Source organism: Trachypithecus francoisi, unplaced genomic scaffold (assembly GCF_009764315.1).
Source record: "Trachypithecus francoisi isolate TF-2019V2 unplaced genomic scaffold, Tfra_2.0 Lachesis_group5, whole genome shotgun sequence".
Classification (NCBI taxonomy): Eukaryota; Metazoa; Chordata; class Mammalia; order Primates; family Cercopithecidae; genus Trachypithecus; species Trachypithecus francoisi.
Window position 1 is genome coordinate 84,702,476 of NW_022681470.1, and position 25,307 is coordinate 84,727,782.

The following is a 25,307-nucleotide window of genomic DNA, read 5'->3' on the forward strand; positions in this document are numbered from 1 at the left end:
CTTTTGAGAAATGTCTGTTCATATCCTTTCCCCACTTTTTGATGGGGTTGTTTGTTTTTTTCTTGTATATTTGTTTGAGTTCTTTGTAGATTCTGGATATTAGCCCTTTGTCAGATGAGTAGGTTGCAAAAATTTTCTCCCATTCTGTAGGTTGCCTGTTCACTCTGATGGTAGTTTCTTTTGCTGTGCACAAGCTCTTTAGTTTAATTAGATCCCATTTGTCAATTTTGGCTTTTGCTGCCGTTGCTTTTGGTGTTTTAGACATGAAGTCCTTGCCCATGCCTATGTCCTGAATGGTACTACCTAGATTTTCTTCTAGGGTTTTTATGGCATTAGGTCTAACATTTAAGTCTCTAATCCATCTTGAATTAATCTTCATATAAGGGGTAAGGAAAGGATCCAGTTTCAGCTTTCTACTTATGGCTAGCCAATTTTCCCAGCACCATTTATTGAATAGGGAATCCTTTCCCCATTTCTTGTTTCTCTCAGGTTTGTCAAAGATCAGATGGCTGTAGATGTGTGGTATTATTTCTGAGGACTCTGTTCTGTTCCATTGGTCTATATCTCTGTTTCGGTACCAGTACCATGCTGTTTTGGTTACTGTAGCCTTGTAGTATAGTTTGAAGTCAGGTAGCGTGACGCCTCCAGCTTTGTCCTTTTGACTTAGGATTGTCTTGGCAATGCGGGCTCTTTTTTGGTTCCATATGAACTTTAAAGCAGATTTTTCCAATTCTGTGAAGAAACTCATTGGTAGCTTGATGGGGATGGCATTGAATCTATAAATAACCTTGGGCAGTATGGCCATTTTCACGATATTGATTATTCCTATCCATGAGCATGGTATGTTCTTCCATTTGTTTGAGTCCTCTTTTATTTCACTGAGCAGTGGTTTGTAGTTCTCCTTGAAGAGGTCCTTTACATCCCTCGTCAGTTGGATTCCTAGGTATTTTATTCTCTTTGAAGCAATTGTGAATGGAAGTTCATTCCTGATTTGGCTCTCTGCTTCTCTGTTACTGGTGTATAAGAATGCTTGTGATTTTTGCACATTAATTTTGTATCCTGAGACTTTGCTGAAGTTGCTTATCAGCTTAAGGAGATTTTGGGCTGAGACGATGGGGTTTTCTAAATATACAATCATGTCATCTGCAAACAGGGACAATTTGACTTCTTCTTTTCCTAACTGAATACCCTCGATTTCTTTCTCTTGCCTGATTGCCCTAGCCAGAACTTCCAACACTATGTTGAATAGGAGTGGTGAGAGAGGGCATCCCTGTCTTGTGCCAGTTTTCAAAGGGAATTTTTCCAGTTTTTGCCCATTCAGTATGATATTGGCTGTGGGTTCGTCATAAATAGCTCTTATTATTTTGAGGTACGTTCCATCAATACCGAATTTATTGAGCCTTTTTAGCATGAAGGGCTGTTGAATTTTGTCAAAAGCCTTTTCTGCATCTATTGAGATAATCATGTGGTTCTCGTCTTTGGTTCTGTTTATGCTGGATTACGTTTATTGATTTGCGAATGTTGAACCAGCCTTGCATCCCAGGGATGAAGCCCACTTGATCATGGTGGATAAGCTTTTTGATGTGCTGCTGAATCCAGTTTGCCAGTATTTTATTGAGGATTTTTGCATCGATGTTCATCAGGGATATTGGTCTAAAATTTTCTTTTTTTGTTGTGTCTCTGCCAGGCTTTGGTATCAGGATGATGTTGGCCTCATAAAATGAGTTAGGGAGGATTCCCTCTTTTTCTATTGATTGGAATAGTTTCAGAAGGAATGGTACCAGCTCCTCCTTGTACCTCTGGTAGAATTCAGCTGTGAATCCATCTGGTCCTGGACTTTTTTTGGTGGGTAGGCTATTAATTGTTGCCTCAATTTCAGAGCCTGCTATTGCTCTATTCAGGGATTCAACTTCTTCTTGGTTTAGTCTTGGGAGAGTGTAAGTGTCCAGGAAATTATCCATTTCTTCTAGATTTTCTAGTTGATTTGCATAGAGGCGTTTATAGTATTCTCTGATGGTTGTCTGTATTTCTGTGGGGTCGGTGGTGATATCCCCTTTATCATTTTTATTGTGTCTATTTGATTCCTCTCTCTTTTCTTCTTTATTAGTCTTGCTAGTGGTCTGTCAATTTTGTTGATCTTTTCAAAAAACCAACTCCTGGATTCATTGATTTTTTGGAGGGTTTTTTGTGTCTCTATCTCCTTCAGTTCTGCTCTGATCTTAGTTATTTCTTGCCTTCTGCTAGCTTTTGAATGTGTTTGCTCTTGCCTCTCTAGTTCTTTTAATTGTGATGTTAGAGTGTCAATTTTAGATCTTTCCTGCTTTCTCTTGTGGGCATTTAGTGCTATAAATTTCCCTCTACACACTGCTTTAAATGTGTCCCAGAGATTCTGGTATGTTGTATCTTTGTTCTCATTGGTTTCAAAGAACATCTTTATTTCTGCCTTCATTTCGTTATGTACCCAGTAGTCATTCAGGAGCAGGTTGTTCAGTTTCCATGTAGTTGAGCGTTTTGATTGAGTTTCTTAGTCCTGAGTTCTAGTTTGATGGCACTGTGGTCTGAGAGACAGTTTGTTATAATTTCTGTTCTTTTACATTTGCTGAGGAGTGCTTTACTTCCAATTATGTGGTCAATTTTGGAATAAGTGCGATGTGGTGCTGAGAAGAATGTATATTCTGTTGATTTGGGGTGGAGAGTTCTATAGATGTCTATTAGGTCCGCTTGGTGCAGAGATGAGTTCAATTCCTGGATATCCTTGTTAACTTTCTATCTCGTTGATCTGTCTAATGTTGACAGTGGAGTGTTGAAGTCTCCCATTATGATTGTATGGGAGTCTAAGTCTCTTTGTAAGTCTCTAAGGACTTGCTTTATGAATCTGGGTGCTCCTGTATTGGGTGCATATATATTTAGGAGAGTTAGCTCTTCCTGTTGAATTGATCCCTTTACCATTATGTAATGGCCTTCTTTGTCTCTTTTGATCTTTGATGGTTTAAAGTCTGTTTTATCAGAGACTAGGATTGCAACCCCTGCTTTTTTTTTTGTTCTCCATTTGCTTGGTAGATCTTCCTCCATCCCTTTATTTTGAGCCTATGTATGTCTCTGCATGTGAGATGGGTCTCCTGAATACAGCAGACTGATGGGTCTTTATCCAGTTTGCCAGTCTGTGTCTTTTAATTGGACCATTTAGTCCATTAACATTTAAGGTTCATATTGTTATGTGTGAACTTGATCCTGCCATTATGATATTAACTGGTTATTTTGCTCGTTAGTTGATGCAGTTTCTTCCTAGCCTCGATGGTCTTTACATTTTGGCATGTGTTTGCAATGGCTGGTACCGGTTGTTCCTTTCCATGTTTAGGGCTTCCTTCAGGGTCTCTTGTAAGGCAGCCTGGTGGTGACAAAATCTCTAAGCATTTGCTTATCTGTAAAGGATTTTATTTCTCCTTCACTGATGAAACTTAGTTTGGCTGGATATGAAATTCTGGGTTGAAAATTCTTTTCTTTAAGAACGTTGAATATTGGCCCCCACTCTCTTCTGCCTTGGAGAGTTTCTGCTGAGAGATCTGCTGTTAGTCTGATGGGCTTCCCTTTGTGGGTAACCCGACCTTTCTCTCTGGCTGCCCTGAAGATTTTTTCCTTCATTTCAACTTTGGTGAATCTGGCAATTATGTGTCTTGGAGTTGCTCTTCTGGAGGAGTATCTTTGTGGCGTTCTCTGTATTTCCTGAATTTGAATGTTGGCCTGCCCTACTAGGTTGGGGAAGTTCTCCTGGATGATATCCTGAAGAGTGTTTTCCAACTTGGTTCCATTTTCCCCCTCACTTTCAGGCACCCCAATCAGACGTAGATTTGGTCTTTTTACATAATCCCATACTTCTTGCAGGCTTTGTTCATTTCTTTTTCTTCTTTTTTCTTTTGGTTTCTCTTCTCGCTTCATTTCATTCATTTGATCCTCAATCGCTGATACTCTTTCTTCCAGTTGATCGAGTCGGTTACTGAAGCTTGTGCATTTGTCACGTATTTCTCGTGTCATGGTTTTCATCTGGACCCAGTTTTAAAGTTCCTTATAGTGGGGGTGCTAATTTGGTACCAATTTAATCCTTCCATCATGGCCAGAGGCAGAAGTCACATAACTCTTTTTAACAAAGTTATCACTGTAGGACAAATTTTCCAAAGTCGGTCGGGCATGGTGGCTCATGCCTGTAATCCCAGCACTTTGGGAGGCCGAGGTGGGTGGATCACCTGAGGTCAGGAGTTTGAGACCAGCCTGGCCAACATGGTGAAACCCCATCTCTACAAAAAATACAAAAATTAGCCAGGCATGGTACGCTTGCCTGTAATCCCAGCTACTTGGGAGGTTGAGGCAGAAGAATCACTTGAACTCAGGAGGCAGAGGTTGCAGTGAGCCGAGATCACGCCACTGCACTCCAGCCTAGACAACAGAGTGAGACTTCATCTAAAAAAACAAAAATAATAAAAATTTTCCAAAGTTAAAATTACTGGTCTAATGTGACATTTTCATGGCTTTTGGAATGTATTATACTAAACTGTTCTCCAAAAAGTTTCTGTCAATTAAACCGATATATTTTTGGATCTCTCCTATACGGCCAGGAAAAAAATGAAGTTAAAAAAAAAACAGAATAAAGCTGTGGCATGTAAACTTATTTTTTTTTCTTTAAAATAGAGACAGAGTCTCACTATGTTGCTTAAGCTGGTCTCGAACTCCTGGGCTCAAGTGATCCTCTTGCCTTAGCCTCCCAAGGGATTACAAGCATGAGCCACCATGCCCAGCTTTTTTTTGGGGGCGGGTGGTTCTGGGGGCGAGGGAGTGGGGGACAGGACTTCACTGTTGCCCAGGCTGGAGTCCATTGGTGCAATCTTGGCTCACTGCAACCTCTGCCTCCCGCACTCAGGAGATCCTCTCACCTCAGACTCCTGAGTAGCTGGGACTACAGGCGCCCACCACCATGCCCAGCTATTAAGTAAACAAACAACAACAACAACAAAAAACCAAGGGGTTTAAGCTTAGCAAAAGTTAAGCAAATGGGAACACGAAACTAAATCAACTTGTAAACTCTCTGAAAAAAGGATTCATTTGTTGAACACTGTCCCTGAGAATAACGAGGCAATTAGGAAAGAAAGAACAAAAAAAAGTAAAAGGGAGGACAAAGTTGCATTTTCTTTTTCTATGTCAGACTTAGTTCTTTTACCCCCTGGTGAACTTCGAAATATCTGAAATACAACAGAAGTCACCAGCTAAAGAAGGAGCAAACAAGGGTCTCATAAAGGGTATATTTTATCAGTCTTAAGATCTTTGATACAAGCAGCTGAAATGACTTGTGACTTTTTAGACAAACCCCATTGTAACTATGCCCAAATTCCTTTGTGGAAGGAGGTGGAGCATAGATAGACAAATGGATGGATGGACGGGTAGACAGTATAAATAGATGGTTTCTAAAACAGATATAAAAGACAAACAGCAAGGGAAATGTCTGTGAATAAAATAATTTAGTATTTATCTTTATTTACCGTTCCATCTTCCATCAGCTTCAGACAAGAACCAAAATCTGCTAACCGAATATGTCCATTCATATCCATCAGTATATTGTCAGGTTTAATGTCTCTGAAAAAATAAATACATTCAATTTTTAGTGGAAAAATAAACAATTCGTTGCTTGGTAACGTATTCTTTTTGTCGGAAAAAATCTCACCTTATTTTAAAAGTAATATTCTAAGAACATCTATTTAATTACTTTATTAAGTAAAATCCTGGTTCTGATTCATAGTAAAACTTTCTCAAACAGTCCTTTCAACATAATAAAGAACTAAGTTTGAGTAAATAGAATCCCTGAAGATTAAACAAAAAACAGTGTGCACACAGTTTTTAAAACAGCAAGGGATATTAACAGGCATTTTATAGAAGAAGAATCTAAGATGACCAATGATACCAATGATAATATGAAAAAGGTTCTCAACTGTACTTGTAATCATGCTAGCAAAGTTGAAGATGTCTATATCTTTCATCTCAGAAATTTCACTTCTACATCTGTAGTCTGGAGAAGCATTCACATACGAGTACTAGAAGACAATTATTAAAATATTCATCTCAGCATTCTGTGTTTTAACAAAATAAAAATGGGAAGCAATCAAAATTCCATTATCAGGAGAATTGGTAAATTTTGACATGTATATAATTAAAATTAAAATTAATGAATCAAAACCATGTACCAAAATAGATAAGTTTTAGAAACATATATATATATATATATTTGTTTCTTTTGGAGACAGTTTCTCATTCCATCACCCAGGCTGGAGTGTAGTGACACAATCATGGTTCACTGCAGCCTTGACCTCCCAGGCTCGGGTGATCTTCCCACTTCAACCTCCCATATAGCTGGGACCTCAAGCATGTGCCATCCTGCCTGGCTAATTTTTCATTTTTATTTTTTGTAGAGAAGGGGTCTCACTGTGTTGCACAGGCTGTTCTTAAACTCCTGGTCTCAAGTACTCCTCCCTCCTCGGCCTCCTTTGGCCTCCCAAAGTGCTGGGATTATAGGCATGAACTATCACACCTGGCTGATGAAGCATAATATTTGAATAAAACCCAGCTGCAAAAGGCAATACACAGTTTGGTGTCATTTATGAAGTTTAAAGACATTTAAAGCGTACATAGTTTTGTGCTGTTGTATATAAGCTTAATAGTATAAAATATGCATGGATACAGTAAACACCAAATTTAGGATAGTGGCTGTGTCTGGGTAGTGGAGGGAGAGGATGAGATCAGGAATGGTAATAAAATACTTATGTTTTTCAGTACTATCTGTGGTATCTTGTTAACTTTTAGTATTTTCTATTTTATTTATATAGTATTATGAATAGAGTATATTCACATTAATATGCTTTATGTATATGTATTTATTTTATACTTACTGCCTATAAAATAAGCAAAGATATTATTGATGCATATAAATCCGTCTTTGCAGTTCCTTTAATCTCCTTTACAATCTAAGAAATACTATACCAGTAGAAGTAATTTGTAGTGACTGTATAGCTTAATTTTTAAGATAAATAATAAAATATTTTTTCCTCATCTAAAAATGGTCTTAGTAATTGCTAAGCTTCCTTCCAGAACTAAACTGTACTCCTTTGATGTTTCCCTTACAGCAGAAGATCTTTTTTGACAGGTTAGGATAAAGTCAAATGTTGAGGATTATAAAGCTAATTCCCTATACAGATTGCTGTTTTCAATCTGCCTGTTTAGCAACCATCTGTCATCTACAATAGGTGTTTGAAAACTTTTTCTATAAACAGCCAGAGAGTAAATATATTAGGCTTTGTAGACCGTGTGGTCTGTGTCACAACCACTCACTTTGCCATTGTAGTGTGAAAGCAGATATAGGCAATACCTAAATAAATGGGCACAGCTGTGTTTCAATAAAACTTTATTTACAAAAACAGGCAGCAAGCTAGATTTGGCCGTGGGCCATAATTTACTAACTTGTGTATACAACACACTCAGAGAAATTGCTTCAGTAATCAAAGTAATACTGTTATAATATTTTACCCATATTATGGGTGGTAAAACTGAGGCACAGAGATCTTAAATGGCATTATTCAGGTTAAATTGAAGTAGCCCCCCCATATTCCTGTAATTTATGTGGCAGTATAATTTTTTAAAAATATGTATATGTTCTCCAAAGATTCTTTTTCTTCCTCTAAAAGTAGAGTGAGTTGGGTGGGTATAATCTCTTAGTTATTCACAATTACAGCCTTTAGTATGATTAGAAACTTAATATTGTTAAGTCCCTGAGAATCTTCTTTACAGAACCATTTTATATATGATAATTTTTTAAAGGTTTGCATTCACATGCAAAAACAAATACAAAAGCTGGTATATGATATAGTTTAGATTTGAATATCTTACACACCATTGACTTAATGTCCAAAGACAGTGAAAACTTTAAATAATATAGACAATCTATTAGGCAGTTGTTTTAGTTCTTCTGTAAAATCAACGTTATGAAGTAATTTCTTTGTGTTGTCATGACCTGCAGTAATTGAGACTTTATCTATCTGCAGTTATCTTAGGGTCTAGAAAGTATATTTTTCCCTGTCCAGTTTCATGGTCTAGAGGATAGTATTTTTTATGGTTATCAGGTAATGATGACTCTTCTGTATGCAGAAAGTAGGTCTACCATAGTGACATTAGTATCTGTGTAAATCAAAAGGAAAGATAGTAAGATTAATTTAACCAGAATGAAAATTACTTTTTATCTCTAGAAGAATACTGAAATTACATGTGTTTGAGTCCTTCAGACTTACCTATTATCTTCATTTAAATCTAAATTTATAGTAGTCAAAAGAAAAATGTTTGGGGAGAAGGGATACAAAGTATGATGTGAACTAGGCCAAACTTACACAAGGACCACCCTGGTTCTTTTTGTACTCTAAAGTGTGAACAAAGAGAAGTCACACATTCCAATTCCCATTAGTGCTCACTAGGGGCAGGAGTGGGGGTGTCTCAATGCCTCTGCTGACCAACACCTATCAACTGAGTAAAGAGTGCTCTTAATTACTTCATAAGGATGCTCTCAATAGGTAGTATAACAAGCATAGATACTTCATTCAAACTTGGGGGAGGGGGGCTCAAGAGAGGAGGAACAGAAAAAGCTCTCAAGTGTCACCTGAATAGAAAGGTTATGCTTAATTGACAGTACCCACAAACCCAAAAGGTTCTAACATTTTGAAGAAGTAGGATCAAAGAAAAGTAGGTAAACATACACCTATTCTCTGTACAAATAATTTGATCACCGAGCTAAGGTTTTGGCATCTTACAATATTACATAAGAATAAAAACTAGAGGCCTCCTAGAAAATGTTTTGCATTCCATATTTGGTAAAATCTTTTTAAATAATGAAGGTCATAAGCATCAAGTTATCTATCATGATTATACCTGCTCCAAGAAAATGCAAGTCCTTGTCCTTACATTACCACTGAAATGTATGATCAATTCTTAAAAGGAATTTGAGTGCTGAAAAGAAGTTATCCAAAAGTTTTTTTTGGCGTTCCTTTTTCCTATTCATTATGCAGAAAATATTCTTTAAGATGACAAATGACCTTTTCACTGCCAAATCCAGTGGCATCTTTTTAGTTTGAATCCTGTAATGACTTCTCCACAACATCTGACACTGCTGGTTCTTCTCCCAACTCTGCCACTTTCTTCTCTTTTTCTCCCAACTAAAACTAATGCTTCTCAGTTTCCTTTCCTGGTTCCTCTTTTCCCAAAAGCATAATTTCCATTCCCCTAATGCCGCCCTTTCTTAATATGCAGCTCTCTGCTCTCCTTTGTACCTCAATGATCTTTTCCTTGGAGGTGCCTGTCATTTCTTAGATTTCAGGTTAGTTAGTTGCCCTATGACCTCTAATCTCTGACGACTTCAAAACAATGTTTTTTTTTTTTTTTTTTTTTTTGAGACGGAGTCTTGCTCTGCCGCCCAGGCTGGAGTGCAGTGGCCAGATCTCAGCTCACTGCAAGCTCCGCCTCCCAGGTTCACGCCATTCTCCTGTCTCAGCCTCCCCAGTAGCTGGGACTACAGGCGCCCGCCTCGTCGCCCGGCTAGTTTTTTTTGTATTTTTTAGTAGAAACGGGGTTTCACCGTATTAGCCAGGATGGTCTCGATCTCCTGACCTCGTGATCCGCCCGTCTCGGCCTCCCAAAGTGCTGGGATTACAGGCTTGAGCCACCGCGCCCGGCCAAAACAATGTTATAATTTTTGCTTTAAGCAGTCATATGGTTTGTGAAGAAATAAGAATAAAAATTTATAGTCCAGTATGTATCTAGACATTTACAATTTTAAGTGCCTTGGATTCCTTTCTGCAGATGATACTGCTTTCATGTAGTATCATTTCCTTGCAGCCTAAATAACTTCCTTTAGCATGTCTTACTGTACAGGTCTTCTGGCATAAATTCTTTTTTTTTTTTTTTTCCTTTCTGTTTTTTGAGACAGAGTCTCACTCTGTCACCCAGGCTCAAGTGCAGTGGCATGATCTTGGCTCACTGCAACCCCCACCTCCTGGGTTCAAGCAATGCTCCTGCCTCAGCCTCCTGAGTAGCTGCGAATACAGGTGCCTGCCACTAAGCCTGGCAAATTTTGCATTTTAGTAGAGGCGGGGTTTCATCATGTTAGTCAGGCTGGTCTCAAACTCCTGACCTCAAGTGCTCAGCTTTATAAGCATGAGCCATCACACCTGGCCTCTTTTGTTCTTCTTTTACCTTCAAATGTCATTTCACATTTATTTTTGAAGGATATTTTCACTGGATATATAGAATTCTTGGTTAAGCCTCTCTTTTAGCTTCCTTATTTTCTAATGAGAATTCCTCTCTTAATGGAATTGTAGTTCCCCCAAATGTAATTTGTTATTTTTTCCTTGCTGCTTCCAAAATTTGCTGTCTTTGGATTTCAATAGTTTCACTATAATGAACCTTGACATGGCCTTTTTCATATTTATCTTCACTGATGTTACTTGAGCATCTCAAATACATAAAATTATATCTTTCATCAAATTTGAGGCCATTATTTCTTCAGGTATTTTTTCTGGCCCATTCTCTTTCCTCTCCTTCTTAATCTCAAAGTACATGTACATAAAACCTTGTGATATTTTCTAACAGGTCCTTGGACTACTATTATTTTACTCTTTTCCTCACTGTTCTTTACCTTCAATAACTTCTGGCCTATTTAACTTCAAGTCTTTACTTTGTCATCTCCACTAGGCTGTTAAGTTTTTCCAGTGAAAATTTTCATTTCAGATTTCGTATTTTTCATTTGTAGAATTTCCATTTGATTTTTTGATTTGTTTCTAGTTCTCTGCTGAGATTTCCTATCTTTTCATATACTGTGAATGCATTTTATTTTCCTTTATTGAGAATAGTTGTAATAGCCACTTAAAAATCCTAGTCTGCTATTAATAATTTCTACATCTCGGTCATTTCAGGGATACTCTTTTCTCTTGAAAAGGAGTTACATATTCCTTTTTCTTTACATATTGGGTGATTCTGAATGTTCCCTGTACATAATAAATGTAAAATTTCTGAAACTCTGGATTCTTTTTCTCCAGTTAGCATTTTTTTCTTTTTTTAATCAGCTGATCAAATACATTTAAACTGCAAACTGTTTCTTGGGAAGAAGTTTCTTATCTTTTGTCTTTAGCTGAGCAGCTCTGAGTGAAGCTATCACTCAGGGGTCATGAGAGCTTTCAGTAGACAGATTTTGGATACCCTCTCTAACAAACATAGTTTCCACAAATTCAGCTTTCACAGACCATAGAGACCAGAGTTATTCTACTTATGCCCATGCCACAATGCACACCATGCCATTTTCACCCAGCCCCAGGCTGAGAGCTGCAAAACATGAGATGTCACTTCATATACCTCATCTTTTTTGAGGATGTATTCCCAATCAGGTTCTCCCCGCTTCTGTTCACTCTTTAGTGCCTTTAGGATAATGGTCTTTGTGCTATGCTCAGATTTTTAGTTGCTTCTGTGAGGGTCTTAGTCCAGAAGGACCTCATTCAGTCACTACCCCTCCTCATTGATTTGGACCACTATTAATTTGAATTTTCTAAAAGAGGCAGCCAACCCTATTTCTAAGGCACCCTGAACTTTTAAGTTTTATGAATATAGAAAACTATATTTTTCAAACATGGCCTAAATAATATCTCTCACTCCACATTTTCATCTAGAACCTTGCCACTCACCCATCAAGAAGATTGTCCCTTCACCTTGAACCTGGATGGACTCTTGTGACTGTCTCAATCAATACAGTATGACAGAACTTAGTCTGGCTATGACGTCCAAGGTTAGGTCATTAAAATGTCATGCAATTCTGCTTTGTTCTCTAGAGACACCTGCTCTTGGAACATATTTATCATGTTGTTAAGAAAGTCAAGCAGCCCATGTGGGAAGAACAAAAACCCCATGCCTTGGCCGGGCGCGGTGGCTCAAGCCTGTAATCCCAGCACTTTGGGAGGCCGAGACGGGCGGATCACGAGGTCAGGAGATCGAGACCATCCTGGCTAATACGGTGAAACCCCGTCTCTACTAAAAATACAAAAACTAGCCGGGCGAGGTGGCGGGCGCCTGTAGTCCCAGCTACTCGGGAGGCTGAGGCAGGAGAATGGCGGAAACCCGGGAGGCGGAGCTTGCAGTGAGCTGAGATCTGGCCACTGCACTCCAGTCCGGGCGACAGAGCGAGACTCCGCCTCAAAAAAAAAAAAAAAAAAAAAACCCCATGCCCACAGCTCTGGCTGAACTCCCAATTGACGGACAGCACCAACTGGCTAGCTATGTGTGTGAGCCATCTTGACAGTGATTCCCCCTACCGCAGGTGAGCTAATGCAACTCATGCTGCATAGAGAAGATACAATTAGGTGCTGCCTAGTCCTGCACAAATTTCAGACTCATGAGCCCCCCCCCCCCAAAAAAAAAACTTTTTTTTTTTTTTTTTTTTGAGACGGAGTCTCGCTCTGTCGCCCGGGCTGGAGTGCAGTGGCCGGATCTCAGCTTACTGCAAGCTCCGCCTCCCGGGTTTACGCCATTCTCCTGCCTCAGCCTCCCGAGTAGCTGGGACTACAGGCGCCAGCCACCTCGCCCGGCTAGCTTTTTTTGTATTTTTTAGTAGAGACAGGGTTTCACCGTGTTAGCCAGGATGGTCTCGAACTCCTGACCTCGTGATCCGCCCGTCTCGGCCTCCCAAAGTGCTGGGATTACAGGCTTGAGCCACCGCACCCGGCCAAAAAAAAAACTTATATTAGTCACTATAGCGTTTCAGGGTGTATGGTGGACAGAGATGTGTTATCTTCTCCCTCAATGATGGGCTTTGCCCCAGATGTCAACAGATAGCTCCGCTCCGCCAGGCTCCTTCCGAGTTACAGAAAGCCTCTTTACAAAACTGCCTGTGTTTCTTGGAGAATTTCATATGCATCGAATGACTTATAAGGAAATAAGAAAATCATGCCATTTCTACCAAACTAGCAACAACTCACGTGGCCACAGATGCTTCAGAACTCCTAGTGGGGCTGACTGAAGCTTTGACCTCAGTGTCATCTAACTTCTCCCTCTACCCAAACCTGCTTTCTCCAATTTGCTTCTACAGGTGTTAACCCCTAATAAATACCCTGCATGACACATTCTGTCTCAGTGTCTGCTTCTGGAGAACATAATGTGTTACACAGCAGTTGGTAAGTGGAACAGTAGCCCAACAAATTCCATTTTCTAAAAGAAGCCACAAAATAACATCTAGCATTGAAAACCACTCCGAGTCAGTGACATCTTGCAAATAATGTGGCAGCCAGACAACCAGATACCAAGAATTGGCAATAAAAGGAGTGAAAGGAAAGTTCAGGTAAAACATTATTTTCAACTTTGATAATTCATGAAAACTGAGAAATAAATGTTTGGAAGAGATAAAATATCTACATTATTACTGTAAAAACATTATTCAAGTTTTCCCACAATTCAAATATTAATCAAAACATGTTCAGTAATTAAAGTTTCTAAAATGAATAATTTTCCTTGTCCCTAAACAAAAGCAAATAAGATTTGGCTTAAAAGTTTTATGATTTTAGTTTTAAAATAATAGTTTTTAAAATTTAAAAAGCATTCTATGCTGGGCATAATGGCTCACGCCTATAATCCCACAACTTTGGGAGGCAAGGCCAGTGGATCACTTGAGTGCAGGAGTTTGTGACCAGCCCGAGCAACCTCATCTCTATAAAAAATACAAACATTAGCCAAGAATGGTGGTCCACGCCTGCGCTAGTGGTCCCGGCTACCCAAGAGGCTGAGGTCAGAGGATCGCCTGAGCCCAGGAGGTCAAAGCTGTAGTGAGCCGTGATGATACCACTACACTCCAGCCTGGGTGACAGAGCCAGACTCTGTCTCCAAAAAAAAAAAAAAATGCATTCTAAAACAATGATTATATTGAAAGGGCAACATTCTAAGGGTGATTTTTTTTTTTTTTTTAACACTTCACTAGAACATCAGTACCAAAAGCATGATTATTATAAATATTACCCCCATAAGACTGAAATGTGAATACGACATTAATCTACATAGTTTCAACTCTGGCTGGACACTGAATTCAACTATAGAGGGTTATTTTAATTGCATGTACCTTGGCCCCAACCCAGGCACCACTAATCAAAATATTGCATAGGGATTGGTCCCTGACAACCACTAATTTAAGACAGGCATTTCTCTTCCCAGCAACATCACGGTACTATCTCCCATTTGGTTCCTTTTTATAATTTACATAAGTTAGAGTAGTGGATTCTTCTAAAACAAAACTTTTATTTCCTCATTTTCCTACTCCCTTTTTATATACTCATATAAAAACAGCATACTGCATTACATTAAAATGAAACTGCTTTTTAAAATTGTCTCTTAATTTTGTCAAAGAAATATTACATCAGTAATAAAGAAAACAAAGTCCACACTGGTAAAATTATGTCACAAACAGCCTTTCTATCAGTCAGAAATTAGAATTCTTTATGGAACATTAATTTGGGGTTCATCTTACATTTGAGAAAACAGTTATTCAAAAAATTCTGTCAGTAAACTTTTCTCAAACTAATCTTTTCCAGTGGATAGTGAAGCTATTATTTAAGAATTATGGGAATAAAAAACTAATGATTATATAATTCCAGGTACTGTAAAATAATGGTGGCTATACAAATCCTAATCTTTCTATGCATCTTTCCAAAAACCATCCAGATACAATCAACAAGGAGAATAAGTGAAACAACCCACAAACCACATTTAAAATGTAATTCAAAGAAAGACTACTATGAAATTCAAATTATATGTAATTACGAAAATAAACATTCCAATTCAGCATATGGGAAAAAGAAAAGTGGGGAGTAAAGGGGCAAAAAAATGCAGATTAAACCACTGCCCGCTGTGACAGAAGAAAGAAGTCCTATAATGAGTAGGATAGATAGTATAGTTGGGGGAAACTGGGTGAAAGGTACATGGGACCTTTCTGTACTACCTTTGCAATTTCCTGTGACTCTAAACTTATTTCAAAATAAGGTTTTCTAAGCTAAAAAAAAATCATCTTGAGTAAATTTATAGAATTATTTTATACTTCTCATTATCCTGTTATATATTAACATGTCTTTACACTTATTCTCTTTAACAAATACTCACTCGTATGTATATAAATAATATATAACTAAAAGAAAAACCTAAAACTATAGTACAATCAATAGCATCTGATCTGAGAAATACTCACTGGTAGATTCAGTTAAAGGCTCCTCAGGATCTAATAAAATGGCTAGCCTGAGGAATAACTACATTTAGTTACCTATCAAGTAACTTCTATGCTAAATAGTTCTGTACAAGTACAAATAGTGATAGATAAAAGGAGGAAACAAGTAATTAAATTAGTACAAAAATATGAGAATGTATATAATGGCTTTATAGGATAGATCAGAAATTTTGTTCAATTACCCTGCACTGGCTCTTCCAAATGCCAGATATATTCAAACTGATACTATTGCTGTATCTGCCATATGAACACTACACTAAATGAAGATGCCCGAATATGATAGGAAAGTTTGCCTAAAGGCCAGGGAATTGTCTATATAGTGAAGACCTAATCTTGCCCAAAGAGAGGTCTGGTTTTTATCCTCAGCTACTGGAAGATGATCTCTAGGCTCTTGGAATAGCACGACTGATAGGAGTGTCTTTGGCTACTACACAATCTACCAATGTAATTTATGATACATGTAATTCATTTGGGTCATACTATGTTTTGCCTCTGGAAAGGAATGGAAACTAAAGGTATCAGCCCAACATTTGGGAAGGGCTGGAAAATAAAGACAGTCAGGCAGTAAGTAATTGAGGCCACCCCAAAAACCTATAAAAACCAAAGGCTTAGGTGGGCTTCCCTGGTTGGCAATACTCGGTAAGCACTATCATATGTGTATGCTGGGCTGTCCTAATTCCATCAAGAAAGAATGATGAAGCTTCACATGTGGTATTTTTGAACTCTACCTTATATATTAATACTTCTTCCTTTGGCTGATTTAAATCGATCTCCATGTAATAAAATCAGTATTCCATGTAATCAAATACAACTGTTAAGTATAACAGCATTCAGTGAGTTCTGTGAGTCTTGCAAATTATGAAAACTAAGGGGTGGTTTTGGGAACCCCTTGAACTTCCAATTGGTGTCAGAACTGGGAGTGGTCTATTAGGAAGGTTTCCTATAACTTTGTAGTTGCCCCAATTCCTTGTAGTTACTGAAATACCAACTGAACTGTAATATAGTAACTATATTTATATTTAAAAATTCCTAATTTTGCACATCCTGAGTTCACCTATACTCTAGTGTAACAGTTTTTAACTATAGATGGTCCCTAACTTACAATGTTTCAAATTATGATTCTTCAACTTTATAATGGGCTTACTGGAACATAGCCCACTGTAAGTCAAGGAGCATCTGTATAACATTACCTATTCCTTAATAGTTTCACAATACTATAAAAATAGTTCCTCCATTAGCAATATGAAAAATTCCAATTTTGAAATCTGACTCAGGCCTGTAAGAGACTGAAGAGAATTCTGAGTAAGCCTAAGGCCTCAAAATATTTATATCTCATTATAAAAGTAATGATTTTACACATTCCAAGAGGATAACTGACAAACCATACCCACAAATCTAAGCCGAAAGAGATAATCAGCACAAAGCTCTGGTATAGACAAAGCACATACCAATCCTTCATGAAATTCTTATGGGATAACAGATGAAAAACTCTCTAGATATGAATTAGGTGGTATTTCCCCCCACAACAAATTCTGTTAAAATAGGATTGCTCTATTTCCTATATCAGTACACTTTACTCAAGTTAACCACATTATATAAAATATTATCAACATTAAAGAGATGAGGTTAACAAAAGCTGTAATCAAAAATCTTGACTATGAAACAAACTACATGAGATAAAAAGAGTTATGAAGAAAACCACAAACAAGTTAACTGGTTTTTTGTTTTAGTTGTTTGGACTAGGGTAAAGAGAAATTACTTTAAAAATACATTCCATCCTAATACTCTATTCAATCCAGTATTTAAGATTTAAAACAAAGATAGGAAAGCCTGTATATTCCACTGAGCTTCACGAAACCTGCTTGCTCTCAGGGAGAGATTCTATCCAACAGAAAGCTGGTGTGCCTCAAGCATATGACTCGACTTCTGTTCGTTATGTCTCCTTGGTTTAGGGTCTTCATGTTTAAATATAATTTCAATTTTGTGATTTTTTTTACTCCTTTTTATATTCTGCCATTGATTTATTGCATGCATTCTTATTTCTAATTACCTAAATCCATTATGGAACAAAGTGAAGATGAAAGGAATAAATAACTAGATAAATAATTTGATTATCAGGAAATATATTTTCATGTATACTCCATGCAATAATGACTGATATAACCCTTTTGGAACATATATAATTCATGGTCTAAATACCAGATATAACAGCAACTGTTCCTAAAATATGACTTGACAATGGTAGTGCTGTGTTGCAGCAACCTGTTAACCAACAACCAGAAAGAAGCCCTTGAAACCGTAAGGCTGCAGGTCTAGATGAAGAAAACCTCCGGAGAGACATCATAAAATATATCCACTGAGCACAACAGAAAAAAAAAAGTCATAGTCTATGCCTCTACAAACTTGAAGTCTAATTTAAAAATATAGATATTAAAATAAATAACTGGATAATGGGCAGTATCCTATACTTTAACACAGCATATGATAAACTACCAAGTAATCATTCATTACACACACTGTTCATATTTTTTTTTTTTTTTTTTTTTTTTTGAGACGGAGTCTCGCTCTGTAGCCCGGGCTGGAGTGCAGTGGCGCGATCTTGGCTCACTGCAAGCTCCGCCTCCCGGGTTCCCGCCATTCTCCTGCCTCAGCCTCCCGAGTAGCTGGGACTACAGGCGCCCGCCATCTCGCCCGGCTAGTTTTTTTTTATATTTTTTAGTAGAGACGGGGTTTCACCGTGTAGACCAGGATGGTCTCGATCTCCTAACCTCGTGATCCACCCGTCTCGGCCTCCCAAAGTGCTGGGATTACAGGCTTGAGCCACCGCGCCCGGCCAACTGTTCATATTTTTAGTTCATCTCCAAGGTACTGAGGCTGGTACAGGTGCATTATGAACTCATTAATACAAGTACATCTGATGAGTTTCTATTTCTTTCTATTATTATCCCTACTACATTGGAAATTTTCCCATCGTAACGCCACTCGTACCCTTTCCAATTTGACTCCTGAATCCTTCAGATATAACCCTAAAACTCTTTGAAAGCTTATTTGCTATTTGGCATGACAAGATATACAGGGCTCATCTTGTCCACTTCCTACCTAGATCTTGAGTCAGTAATTTCTCCAAGTAGCCTGTTTTCCCTACAGTAGGAAATAGTATGTGAGGACAATAATCTGTCAATAGGGAAGCTCACTGCTACTGTGCTGGTCACTGTTCTAGTTATTTCTGCCACACAGAGCTGTATGTAAGGTGTATTGGGTATGTGTATGAAATACTGCAGAAGTTCATACTGATATAAAGTGCAGTGGCACGACCTTGGCTCACTGCAACCTCTGCCTCCCAGGTTCAAGCAATTCTTGGGCCTCAGCTCCCTGAACAGCTGGGATAACAGGCGTGTGCCACCACACTGGGCTAATTTTTTATTTTATTTTATTTTATTTTATTTTATTTTTTTTTGAGACGGAGTCTCGCTCTGTCACCCAGGCTGGAGTGCTGTGGCCGGATCTCAGCTCACTGCAAGCTCCGCTTCCCGGGTTCACGCCATTCTCCTGCCTCAGCCTCCCGAGTAGCTGGGACTACAGGCGCCGCCACCTCGCCCGGCTAGTTTTTTTTGTAGTTTTTAGTAGAGACGGGGTTTCACCGTGTTAGTCAGGATGGTCTCGATCTCCTGACCTCGTGATCCGCCCGTCTCGGCCTCCCAAAGTGCTAGGATTACAGGCTTGAGCCACCGCGCCCGGCCGCTAATTTTTGTATCTGTAGTAGAGACAGGGTTTCACCATGCTGGCCAGGCTGGTTTCGAACTCCCGACCTCAAGTGATCTGCCCGCCTTGGCCTCCCAAAGTGCTAGTATTACAGGTGTGAGCCACTGTGCCCAGCCCATACTGATACTTTCAATTCAAATTCAAGACATTAGGGTTTTTAATGATCTCTTCCATATTACATCAGCATCTCCTTTCTTCTACACCAAGAATTCTGATTCTTAACATAAGGGATAAAATTAGAATACTCTATCACCATTCTGTTTCATTTCACATTATAAACACAACAATGTCAAAATAACAGTAACTATACTGTCACCACTAATTTGATTACTGAAAACAGTTTGAAAAAAATTTTACATAAATTCTCCCAATTATTATCACTTACTTTTACAGTTGTACTGCATGCTCATGCCATAGCATATAGCCATTAATCCTGTGCTCACTCCTTTTAACGTTTTTCTGCTTTAGTTCTACAACTGACTATTTAATAAGCAATACCAGTCCTTATACTGATAACTCTATAGCCATGTTAGTCATCTGAAGCTCATTTTCTAGTAGGTTATACTAGAAAATGTATACTATACTAACTAGTATATATTATTATACTATCCTAACTAGTAGATTAGTATATTCTTCAAGAAGAATTCATGGGAACAACATTCCTAAAATTCCTGAAACTTGGTAACATTTGTACATGCCTTTTATACCTGAAAGTCTGTTTTGTTCACATTTTCTTTACCGGGGTTTTATAAATCTTTATCATAGAGCTTCATCATTGGAAAGTCTAACGATAAACTAATTTTCTCTCCCCTCTAATCCACTGGCTCTTTATGTTCCCCCACTTTTTTTTAAACTTTAAAAGTAAATAATTATTCTAGAATTTGTTTATGCCCTACCTCTCTCTATTATGTTATAGCTGGCATATACATTATGTATTCATTCCTTTAATATCCCACAAAACAACTTTTGCTTTAAAGCCATATACTTTAAAGATTTAAGAAAAAAAATGCCTGTAATCCCAGCACTTTGGGAGGCCGAGACGGGCGGATCACGAGGTCAGGAGATCGAGACCATCCTGGCTAACACGGTGAAACCCCGTCTCTACTAAAAATACAAAAACTAGCCGGGCGAGGTGGCGGGCGCCTGTAGTCCCAGCTACTCGGGAGGCTGAGGCAGGAGAATGGCATAAACCCGGGAGGCGGAGCTTGCAGTGAGCTGAGATCCGGCCACTGCACTCCAGTCCGGGCGACAGAACGAGACTCCGCCTCAAAAAAAAAAAAAAAAAAAAGAAAAGAAAAAAATATAGTATTTCATATACACTGAGATTTTTACTATTTATTATTCTCTTTCTTCTTTCCTAAAAATCCAGGTTGCCTTCTGCTATCATTGCCCTACATTCTGACGTGCTTTTTTCAGCATTTCTTGTACAGAAGGCCTGAAGCAATGGATTCTTTTGGGTTATCGTTATCTGAAAATGACTCTCCCCACCCCCACCTCATTATCTGAAGAAAATGTCCCCAGATACAGAATATTGCATTGACAGTTTTCTACCTCTCAATATTCTGAAGATGTTAATTACCTTTTAGGTAGCGCTCCCCCCTCCCCGCACCCCCACCCCCACCCCTTGATGAGAAACCTGAGATCATTCCAATTGTTTTTCCTTGTATGTGATATGTTGCTTTCCTCCGGTGCTTTCAAGACTTTTTCTCTATCCATTGTATTCTGTACTTTGATTCTGATGAGCTAGGTGTGGTTTTCCCAGAATTTACGTTGTTTTGGGTTTGCTGTAATTTTTTTCCATGGGGGGGCAGGGCAGGGGAGGGTTCTGATGTAATTCTAAAAGAGCTGTAACACTATGCAATTTTTTATTCTACAAATTCATGTATTTCTCCAAACACAGGAAGTTTGGAGCTATTATTTTTTTCTGTCCTATTGTCTCTATTCTCTCTTTCTGGAACTCCAATTACATGCATGTTACACCTTTTCATTCCTGAGAATGTGCTCATTTTTTCAATCTTTTTGTTTCTGTTTTTCATGGGATAATTTTTATTGATCTATATCCAAATTGAATTTGAATATACTTTATTTATTCCTATGTAATCTCCTTTGTCCTCTCAACGACATTTAATAATTTTTTTTGCAATACTGTATTTTTCTGTCCTAAAATTTCCATTTGTTTCTTTTATAGTTTTTATTTTATTGCTGAGATACTTCCATCATGTCATTCATCTGGAAGAAAACAAATGTGTTTTTCTTGACTTCATGGAACATATTTAAACTAAATGCTTTAAAGTCTTTGTCCAATAATTCTCCTACCTGGAGCATCTTGAATTGCTGATCTGGTTTGGCTCTGTGTCCCCACCAAAATCTCATCTTGAACTGTACTCCCACGATTCCCACATGTTGTGGGAGGGACCCAGTGGGAGATAACTGAATCATGGGGGCAGTTTTCCCCATACTGTTTTCGTGATAGTGAAGAAGTCTCATGAGATCTGATGATTTTATCAGGTGTTTCTGCTTTTATCAGGGTTTCTTATTCTCTCTTTGCCTGCTGCCATCCATGTAAGATGGGCCTTGCTACTCCTAGCCTTCCGCCATGATTATGAGGCTTCTCCAGCCATGTTGATCTTGAGGAACTCACCAAATTTATATGCACTGCAGGTGAAATATAAGGTACATAATTTCTTGGGCTTGGTTTCCAGTCTTCAGAAAAGCAAGTCATAGAGGCTTTTCTTTTTCCTAAAAAATTTTATTTTGAAAAGATAATAGGCTCACAGGAAATTGAATAATTGTTCAATGAATCCCTTGTACTCTTCCACCAGCTTCCCCCAATGGTAACATATAACTGTAGCACAATATCAAACAAAAAAATTGACAAGGGTACATTACTTTAGACTAAACCTTATTCAGTTTTCACCCTGTGATAATTAATATTAGGTGTCAATGTGACTGGACTGAAGGATGCCTAATTGGCTGGTAAAGTACTGTTTCTGGGTGTTTGTGACAGTGTTACCAGAGGAAACTGACATTTGAGTCAAGGGACTGAAAGAGAAAGACCCACCCTCAATGTGGACAAGCAAGTGGAAGAAGGTGGGATAATTCTGCTTGCTGAGTCATCTGGCTCTCTTTCTTCTTCCAGTGCACGAAGCTTGCTTCAGTTTTCCCTGCCCTGGGACATCAGACTCCAGGTTCACCAGCCTTTGGACTTGTACCAGCAGCTTCCCGGGACTCTCAGGACTTTGGCCACAGACTGAAGGCTGCACTGTCGGCTTCCCTGGTTTTCCAGCTTTAGACTTAGACTGAGCCATAACTGGCTTCTCTCTTTCCCCAGCTTGCAGTTTTATCCTATCACGGGACCTCACCTTGTAATCGGCTGAGTTAATTCTCCCTAACTGACTCCCTTTTATATATACATATATCCTGTTGGTTCTGTCTCTCTGGAGAAGCCTAATACGTGCCATTTTAAAAATGTACATGTGTGTGCATGTATAGTTCTGTGCAATTTTATCCTGTGTATAGAGTTGTGTAACTACCACCAAAATCACAACGTAACTGTTCCATTATCACAAATGAACTCCCTCACACTGCCTCTTTGTATTTCTACTCACTTCCCCATTCATTTTCCCCAGGCCCTGTCCCCTGGAAATTATTCATCTGTTCTCTATCTCTAGTTTTGTCATTCAAGAATGTTATATAAATGGAAACATACAGTATGTAACATTTTGAGATTTAATTCTTCTCACAAAGCATAATACCCTTGAGGCCCCTCTAGGTTATTGTACATATCAGAAGTTCATCCCTTTTTATTGTTCAGTAGTACTCCACTGCATGGATATACCAGTTTTGTTGAACTATTCACCCACTGAAGGATACCTGGGTTGTTTCCAGTATTTTGCTACTACAAATAAAGCCGCTATGAACATGCAAGCACAGATTTTTCTGTGACTATAAATTTTGACTTGTCTGGGATAAATGTTCAAGAATGTAACTGATGGGTCAGATCATGTTACATGCTTAACTTTTTTTAAAAAATGTCCAACTGTCTTCCAAAGTAGCTGTGCCATTTTCTATTTCTACCAGCAACATGTAAGAGATCCACTTTCTACATATCCTTGCCAGCATTTAGTATTATCTATTTTTTTATTTTAGCTATTCAAATAGGTGAGTAATAATATCTCATTATGGTTTTAACTGTCATTTTCATAATATTCAATATCAGTATATTGAACATCTTTTCATGTGCTTACTTGCCATCTCTATCTCCTCTTGGGTGAAATGTCTATTGTCTCTTCCCTATTTTGTAATTACATTGCTTGGGCTTTTTAATCGCATTTTGAGAGTTCTTTATATAGTCTAGATATAAAACCTTTGTAAGATATGTTGACAACTATTTTCTCCCATTTTGTAGCCTGTCTTTTTATAGTCTTAGCAGGGTCTTTCATTGAGCACATAATTTTAATTTTAATGCAGTCCCATTTATTCATTTTTATTGATTTTTTTTGTCATATCTAAAAACTCCTTACCAAGCCCTAGATCCAGAAAATGTTCTCCAATATTTTCTTCTAACAGTTTTATAGTTTTATGTTGTACATTTAAATCCTTGACCCATTTTGAATTAATTTTTGTATTTATGAGAGCTTTGGGGAAGTTATTTCGGTTTTTTTTTTGGTCTCTTATTTGAGCACCATTTGTTGAAGATTATTTTTGCTTTTGCACTTTTCTCAAAATCAGTTGGAAATACCTGTGTTAGCCTAGGTCTGGTACTGTGTACTTATTACATTGCAATTATCTCTTGGTCTTAAGGTGGCAATACAGTATGGCTTAATATCTGGTAGAGTGATTCTTTCCACTTTATTCTCCCTTTTCAAAATCATTTTAACTACTCCAGTTCTATTGCCTTTCCACATAAAATTTAAAATAAGCTTGTCTCTATCTAAAGAAATCTTGCTAGGGTTTTGAGAGATTGCATTAAACCTATAGATTTGCTACCTCACGAAAGAACATGAAAAAAAAAAAAAGAATAAAGACTAAGCCTGTAGATCAATTTGGGAAGAACTGACATCTTTAATGTTTAAAGCATTTCAAATCTACTAGCCACTCATTATTTCTAATTCCTCCAAACAGTATTCACCAGTATTATTAGCTGCTCTATTAATATCATTTTTCTTCACTCCTCAATACCACTGCATTATTTCCCCGCCTCCTTCAAAAGGGAGAAGGCTACTGGGGTAATTCTCAGTAGAAAACAATAGTAATAGCCCCTTTGAGTGTTTATCTTTATAACATCATAACGTTCTTAGGTTTCTCAACAAAATAAGCTGTTATTTTTCCAGGTAGTCATTTAACACTTTAATTAGCATCTTTGGAAATCTTTTCATCGTTACAAGAGAACTTGTTTTTTTTTTTTTTTTAACAAAAAATTCTTAGTTGCTGTACCCTCAATTGAGGTATGAGTTATTAAGAAATTATTTTAGGCAGATAGGAAAAAAACGGGTCCTTGGAAGATTTTTCCAGCTCTTATCTAGCATGAAAGCCTTGGGTCTTAGACTCTGGCTGGCAACCCTTGATATGCAAATGTTAGCCATTAGAAACTGGGTCCACCTAACATGGCGATTACCATCCGTTGTCCTCTTGCCCTTGCCCTAACATGTGCCTGGCAGTATGGCTGCTCCCACATATCCCCACGTGTGTGAAACATCATGGCACCCTGCATTTGCATATTAAAAAGAGAGGGTGGGAGGGCCAGTTTTTTCATGGGCTATGTGCATGAAATGCCAGGTCAAACCAATCCCCTGAGCTCTATGCAAATCAGGCACCACCTCCTCCAGCCATCCAATATAGCTAGCTGATACTACCTGAAAGCGGGGTTCTGTCTCTTGGCTTTGGAGCCCCCCTTCCTCTGTCTCTGTAGAGGGGAGCTTTTTCTTTCTTTCCTCCCCCTTCTCTCTTGCCTATTAAATGCCCTGCTCCTTAAAATTACTCCATGTGTGTCCGTGTTGTTTTTTTCTAATTCGACTCAAGAGGAAGAATCTGGTGTTCCTCCACTCATCGGAGCCGTATCACAATGATAAAACATGTTGTTTTGAAATCTAAGTTTTAAAAGATTATGGGGAGACTTCCACTTCCAGTATGTAAGGAGTCCAGAAGTCACCACAGTGTCCTAACAAAAAGTAAAACCCTGAACGAACTGAAAAATCAACTCTTCTTAGATATGTAAGAG

At 38.2% G+C, this 25,307-nt stretch overlaps 1 protein-coding gene across 11 annotated transcripts in view; it reads right to left on the reverse strand.

The window, feature by feature from the left end:
* Positions 1-25,307, reverse strand: part of CDC42BPA (CDC42 binding protein kinase alpha) — a 314,680-nt gene that overhangs the window by 165,253 nt on the left and 124,120 nt on the right. For all 11 annotated transcript variants that reach the window (XM_033195253.1, XM_033195258.1, XM_033195259.1 and 8 more), the window contains exon 6: positions 5,529-5,622. In XM_033195253.1, coding sequence (XP_033051144.1) covers positions 5,529-5,622 — 94 coding nt within the window. The remainder of the gene's footprint in view (positions 1-5,528; positions 5,623-25,307) is intronic.